We start from the raw sequence: 7,600 nt of genomic DNA on the forward strand, positions 1-7,600 counted from the left end.
AAACTCTTTGGGTCTGGGAAACAGACCTGCAAAAGTAACAGCTCTTACAAAAAAACTAAATAGTCTTTAGAAAAGGAACCTGTCTACCACCCAAAGAATAAAGGACAAAGCTTGTGACTGCCACTGACATTTTTAACAGTGCCACTTCAGTATGGTCAGGCTGAGTGAATGATCTGAGCCACTTGCTCACTTAGGCCCTTTCAATTTCTGAATTGTGTGTGGTTTGCCTAAGGGTTTTTCAAAATTATTGTCTGTGAATTAAGACGAAATAATTGGGATCAAAGCTCTAGCAATAGCCAGACCCAAGTAACTCCACTGCAGGTACATGAAAGCAGGCACTCAATAGATAATAGTGCGCAAATGTTCATAGCAGTATGCTAGAAATCAGCACATTATTTTTATACCTAATAATTTTGATTAGATGCCAACAGCACAAACCACCTCCCTATCTAGGTTTAAAAATCTAGGTTAAAAATTTAGTTTCATAGGTAGTACTTTGTCTGCACTTCCTATCCATTTTCTTTATTCTTTACTGAACATTCATTGTTCCTGCAAGCAGTGATGTCCCATTCATTACCCACTGAAAGTGAAAACAAAACTAAACCAAAACAAAAAAACAGACAAACAAACAAACACCACTAAACCACAGCCAGAATATATTCCTTTTTTTTTTATTATTTAAATGAAATTTATGGACACATAAAATTGAGGTATTTAGTCAGTATGTGTTCTCATTTATACACAAGTATTTTTTTCAGGTGGTCAGTCAGCATATGTGAAGGAAAGACAAAAAGATACAAAACCATCTCACCAACATGAGGCCAAAAAAAGCAGATGTTTGAAAAGTTTGTGCAAAATGTAAGAAGGAGTTTACCCCAAATTCAGAATCGGATTTAAGCACATAGATAAATGTTAATTAAATCTGGCCTTAGAAAAACAAAGATTTTTTGATCAATTTGGAGAAAAGTTCTCATTTTAAGCAGACATTGTTCAAATTATAAGTATTTCATACATTTTGAGATATCAGTTTGAAAAGGTATATTCTTTGAAAAAGTAATGCAACATTCTGATCAAAAGGAGAAATACCTACATTTTCATGCAGATACAAACTGATATATTTAATGTTACCCTTTCTGTACATTAATTTAATGTACATTTCTGTACCTTTCAGGACTTAACCTCTACAGGAACACGTTTCTAAGCACATAATTTCTGACCTGTCAAAAAGACACAGTCAGGACTAGTTTGTGTACAACTCAGTTTTCAGAAAATAAAGAAACAGACTGGCAACATTTTTCTGTATCACGAATGGAGCTTTGCTTTTATAGGTGCAGTTTTACAAATCTCTGTCTACCACTTCCTAGAATGGATTCGAGTGAAAGGGTCCAACTTTCTTTTCCTGAAAATTATCCTTTGGATAATCACCAAATAGCCAGAGTCCAATGCATGAGTTGCTTCTTTCACTTTAGAAGAAGCCATAAAAGAAATTAATTCACAAATGTAGGCTTATTTATAAAAACACTGTCTTTTCAGAAATAGGAGTATTTCTGTGGGTTTTCTAAAAAAATGTAGGGAAAGATATGTTATGTAGATCTTACCTTTCCCAGTCCAAATATTTGTAACCCGGTATGTCTCAGGTTAGCACTCAGGAAAAACAGACAATAAAACTTAAAGGAGGAAGCGGGATAAAGCGGAGGGGAGTTTCCTGAAATGGATTTATCTGGTTTTGCTGTCTCCTCGAGTGAAGGGCAAAAGAAAACAGACAAACAGAATAAAAGCTGAATGAAAAGTAGAAGGCAAAAGTTGCTTTGGTTTTAACAAGCCAAAGTTTAGTAACACAGCTGAAACAACCTAAGCAATATCTATTTGCTTAAGAATCATCTTTAAGTTTTGTGCAGACAACATTTAAAGTTCTTCGACAGATTGAAAATACCTTTATCTTTTTTTCCTAGCTGTTTTCCCTTTTCCTGGTACTCATTTTAACCTGTAGAAAAATCCCTGGGGTTTTAGTTTTGGTTTTCAGCTGATCTTGAAGGCTTCTGTCTCCAGGGGGCCATTTCCTAGCTGCCCGCCTCCTCAAATTCACTGTAGGGGGATGAAGCTGAGGAGGTTTTAGACTCTCCATCACTGTTGCACTCCCGCAGGGGACCAGGACTGGGACCATCAGGGAGCTCCTTGGCGGAGAGCGTTTCCTTACTGTTAGACCCTAGGGGATGGCAGTCCAGCAAGCTCTGCAGGTGCTTGATGTAGCTTATTGCAGCTCGCAGGGTCTCCACTTTGCTGAGGCGCTTGTCAGCAAATTCTTTGGGCAGGTGCTCCCTCAGGCGCGTGTAGCCCTCGTTCACGCAGCGCACCCGCTGCCTCTCCCTCTCGTTCCTCTTTCGAATGAAGGCAGGCTCAAAGGAATAGTCATAGACGCCCACGTAGCCAGGGAACGGGATGTAGGAGATGCGACCTGCGTGCCCACCGTAGGCTTGCTCCCAGTAAGATGGGTCCAGGTGGAAGGGAACCCCGAAGGGCTCTCTCAGGGGGACCCCGTGGGGATGCACATGGCTGCTAGCCAGGGACATCGCTCCTGGAAATGCAATCCTGTTCAACAGTCCATCATCCTCTTTACCGCTGTCCATGCTCCGTCTTTTCTCACCAGTGCAATGTCAGCTCCTGAATTTGGCTTCCAAATCTTGTATCAATCCAAACGAGGAGGAAACATTTGTGTAGGTACTCTGCCCTGCAGGCTGCAGATTCCTCCTGCGGTGTGTAAAAACTCAGATCTCAAAGCACTGCGAACAACTCATGAGGTCCACTCTGTGCTTGGTAATCAGCTCTAAGGCTTGATGTTTTTATAGATGCAGGATGCCAGCTAATTTACAGACAGGTATCGAGGACCATCATTCCACACATTAAACCCTTCTTTTCCTCTGATCTTCATATTTCAAAAGATAATAAGAGGGTTCCTGTGTATTCCTTTTCTCCCTGCTTGAAATTATGACCATACGAGTTAACGCCAAACATAAATAATCTTCCAGGCTCTAAACACTTCTCATGTATTGTAATCCACAATATCGTTTGATATAATTGTCTCCAAAAGCTGGGTAATTTGCAAAGTTTACAGGGATCTTCAAAGTTTTGGCAGAACTCCTCCCTTTCAGGAACCAAGGATCTTCTGTCATCTGAAAACTACCCAAAGGCTTTTCACAATGAAATCCAAAAGACAACTGCAAGCTTTGTTGTTTCGGCTGCTCTGGTCTAACTGAAACAGCTCACGAGCAGTTTGCAAAACTTATACGGCACGTCTCTAGCTTTCTGGAGAAGCTGAGAAATCTTCAAAGGAAAGAGTGCTCTCTTGTGGTTGCAAGTCATGTCAGATCAAGAATGCATATGTGCAAGCACAAGAGGAAAACTGCTTTCTTCACCTGAACAGAGGCCTTTTTAAGAAGTATGAGTTTCACAAATTGAAAATGAGCATTTTCAAAAAATATGCAACATTGTGCCTGTTTCTACTCGTTGCAGAGCTGTTCTGGTCAGCACTATAAGCACCTGCCTCTGATGATCAAACACAGAGATTATGCCCCGACTGGCTGCCCCAGCGTAGCCGTTACTAGATGTTCACCTAGATAGGGGCTTACTAGTGGGACCGTACAAAATGCTTTAACTGGGGAGCTGAAAATCCCTCTCAGTTGTGCCAGATCCTTGCTGCATCCACCAGTTTTCCTGCAGCTTGCTAAGAAGTGGAGGTAGAAAGAAGAAAAGGACTTTTGGCGGCGAATTTCTTTCTTTTTTTTTTTTTTTCTTTTGCCACCATCAGTTTGGTGAGTTGAACATTTTGTCTGGGAGTGCTGTGGGAAGGGACGTACGTGAAAAGGTACAGGCATGCAGGCTCTGTTAAAACTGTTCTTTTGCTCAGAGTGAAAGTTTCCACCCTGCTCAGTCTTTCATGCCAAACAGTCTCTGAAGCGTGAGTAACTGAAACAACATCCTCCCCTCTGAGAAACACATCTATGTCTCTGCTGAGTCAGAAACCTGCAGCAATGATGTCAGCGTGCGTTTTCAAGTCAGCTTCTGTAAACCTGCTGGCCCGTTCTGCAGCTTCAAAAAACAATGCTGCAGGAGCAATCCAGATTGTAATCTTCAAAGTATGATGAACGTATATGGAGACTGTTCCAAACAGACGTAAATGAGAACAATCGTCTACTCTGATTTATGCCAGGGGCAGGATCAGCACCAAAATGGCTCAAAATCCCGGGCAAGTATCCATCTACTTTCACCTCCGTCACCAACATTGACTAGCAAGAGACGATAACTCGAGCTGAAGGTTTCATAGCATTACCTAATGGTTAGCTAATGCATTTTATGAGAAGTTGAGATCTTATCCAGTCACAACTAAACGTCTTTCTAAAATGTCTGCCATTGTTTAGATGGGTGTGGGGCCAGAATTAGTGGGGAACACCCCGTGGTATGTACAACTCATTTCAGATCAAATAATCAAGACCCCTTTCTGCCTCTTAAATATCTGTGGAGACTCTGGAATGGCATTTGTTTTTCAACATCACTTGCACTACAAATTTTGCTGTCAGAGAGGTGTCTAGCAGAAGTGTTTTCAGAACAGAATTCTTAAATGAAAATATTGCATTCACTGTAGCACTAAGGTAGGCAAGGACTTTCAGTCTTCCTAAAGCAAAGAAGATGTTGGCCTCTAAGCAAATACCTGAAGTAGGAAAAGGACATTTGATGTGTGTCATTATTCTATTGAAAATGCTGTTCTCTGTCATATGCAGCACAAGCAAAGACCTTCCCCAGTCTAGGATCTTTGCAGCAGCACGTAGGGAAATAGCAGCATGCCTCTTGGGGCTCTCAGGTAACAAAACTTTTCACAGCTCTCTGTGACCCTGCCAGAAATCCGGCCACATTCAAAAGGCAGGGTTAGGTTTCAGTTCTGTCATCAAATGCACTATTCTTTGCTGCCAGGCTTCTTTACCGTGTTTACTGTAAATGCAGGTCACCTGCACTTCTCAGGGGGTCAGATCTGCACCTGTGCTAAACACTTGCACCTCCTGCAGAAAAACCCACCTTGTTAATTACTTAAAGAAATAAATACAAAAAAATATTACATGTGAATGTGATTTGTTAACCCATGTGGCTGAAAGAGTTGGTCTCATAGCAGAGTCTGCAGGCTGCTTGTGTTTCTGAGCAAGAGAAGTAAGAAAACACGCCACAAGCACTCGCTGAGTGTCCTATCTTGTTGACAAATCTCATGTCACTCCCTCAGACAGGGCTTTGCCCCTGGGCAGGGAGCCACTCAAGGCAACACACCACGTGTCCCATGGCAGGTCCCCTGTGCAAGTGCGAGCAGGGTGAGGGCGATGCATGGTGCTTGCACCGACCTTCACATGGTGCAGGTCCTTTTTGACGTGGCTACGTGCACAGGCTCGGGAAAGCTGCAGGACTGGCCCACATGTTCCTTTTAATTTGACAGGCAGGTGAAGACTGCATGGATAATATCCCTCTTCTAAGAAAAGCTTTTGATCCTCATTCTTAGGCTGTTTCCCAGATTAACTTCTCTTCACGCCTTTGCCTGGATGATGCTTTGACTCCAGAATGCCACATCCTCCAAGCTGAAAGGAAGCAGAGGGCCTGGCTGGCTTTCCGTGTGGTAGAAGTCAGGTGCTATTCACTGCTCTACGATTGCAGAAAAGTCCTGCTTCAGAGCTGTTGCAAGAGGATATTCAGGCTCTGAGGTTCTGGAAGCTCTGCTGTTTCCACTTGTATCACATGTTTTGCCTTTTTTTTTTTTTTTTTTTCAATACAAAGTTTAAATGGGGACACTGGGACATTCCTTACATACTCTGTTGCCTGTGGCATTCGACTAGGTTTCCTTCTTTCTCTGCTTCTTTTTACTTCACTATATGCACTTAATTATCCAGTCAAAACTAAGAGAAAATATTTCCCACATACATAAAAATAAAGCATCGAGGCGTCTTCCTTCCAGATATAACTTAGTTGTGGTTTTAATTGCATATATCCTAACACAGTATCTGCAAGAACATAATCTTTGTACAAAGGAACCCTCAACTTGTTCACACTCCCACAAGAATCATGAATAATACTACTGACATTTTTGTGTTACAGAGTGACTGCTTTGAATTACTCAAAGCAACAGATTCTCCTTGACACCATGTCCCTCGGTGTCTGAAATGAAAGTCATCATTGGAAATATTGTAGTAGAAACACAAGCATCAGCTGAACACATGCAAGTTCACCTACTTCCCGACGGATGAGGTCTCAACTATTTTATCTGTGAACGTATTACTGAGGAGGAGGAAGAAGAAAACACATCAGGAGTTTAAAAAAAAAAAAAAAAAAAAAAAAACCAACCCTCACAACATTATGCATTTATTATATTTTACTGTTCTGTAATTATACTGAATTCTAGGACTTATTATATATATTGTAGATTGTCTGGGCTGTTACAGTTTATTAACAGATATAAAACTGAAATTAACAGTTTCTTGTGTTAACTGCATATCACAGAAGTACTATTAATAACTGCAATTTAGATGGAGATTGAGGAATATAAGAATGAATTTGTGCATTGCTGATACTTTTAGCAGTGTGGGCCATCTCTCTCCAGCTCTATAGCTAGAAGCGAGTGCTGCATCTAACCTACAGAGGCTGCACACTGTGACTGTCACCAAAATATGGGTGGGCATGCAAAGCGTCAACAAGCCCATAAAAAGTGGAAGGAAATCTGGGTATTTGATATTAAATGGCTGGCCTCAACCACAGTTGTTTGCACAGTCTTCACCCAGTGTAACTCTGCTCACCCTGAGAAAGAACCCCAGGCAGGTGAACAACAGCAGGAGAGAACCGATAGCTGTGACATGTGGGCATGGTCCTGCAGGACTTCTGCTCGCGCTGCAGAGAAGTACTAACTCATGCTAACTGCATCATTTTCCCTGTGACTTCAAGAGTCCCCCTTATTTTTCAGGATGTCTCCAGGATATTAATACAACTTGAAAAATAGCTCTGTAATTTGTTCTCACGCAGCAAGTACCACACAGCAAGTCAATAAACTAAGCTTTCAGGGGACTAAGCTTTCAGTTGTCTTATCAAAACACTTCACATATAACACGTGTTTCATATATAAAAAATATCTTCCCTTTCAGAAGAAACGTTTCTGAAATGTGTTTTATCACAACACCTTGGGCATGCAGAATAGGTCTCTGCAGACACAGATTAATTTCTCATTCAGCGACACTTCATAGTACCACTGGCTTCCTTTGATAGTGGTGCTTTATGCCAGCAGTTAAACTATCACTTGTTCAAGGGAGGAAGGTGGCTACAAGAAAAGCTGAAATCTTGAAGAAGTCATGCTTGCCAGTCAGAGAAAATACTTTTGTCTACCTATAATTACACCCAATCTGTCTCCTAGGTTCAAAGTGTTACTGTCAGCTCAGGTAGTTGAAATAATGTGAGGATTTCAGCGCCAGGCCAGTTCTCTGGTAGGACTGCACTGTCATAATTGGCATCAAGACAAGCTCAGGGCTTGGGCTAACCTGGTGTTTCAGGATGGAATTAAGATGTATTGAAAACAACTGCGAAG

The 7,600-nt window shown here is 41.5% G+C and overlaps 1 protein-coding gene across 1 annotated transcript; it reads right to left on the minus strand.

Annotated features, from left to right (window-relative positions):
- Positions 1-686: 686 nt before the first annotated feature.
- ASCL4 (achaete-scute family bHLH transcription factor 4) lies at positions 687-3,552 on the minus strand. Its single transcript, XM_035569236.1, has one exon. It carries the CDS (start codon positions 2,625-2,627, stop codon positions 2,061-2,063), a length of 567 nt encoding a protein of 188 aa, XP_035425129.1. The 5' UTR covers positions 2,628-3,552; the 3' UTR covers positions 687-2,060.
- Between the last annotated feature and the right edge of the window lie 4,048 nt (positions 3,553-7,600).

Source organism: Cygnus atratus, chromosome 1, assembly GCF_013377495.2.
Source record: "Cygnus atratus isolate AKBS03 ecotype Queensland, Australia chromosome 1, CAtr_DNAZoo_HiC_assembly, whole genome shotgun sequence".
Classification (NCBI taxonomy): Eukaryota; Metazoa; Chordata; class Aves; order Anseriformes; family Anatidae; genus Cygnus; species Cygnus atratus.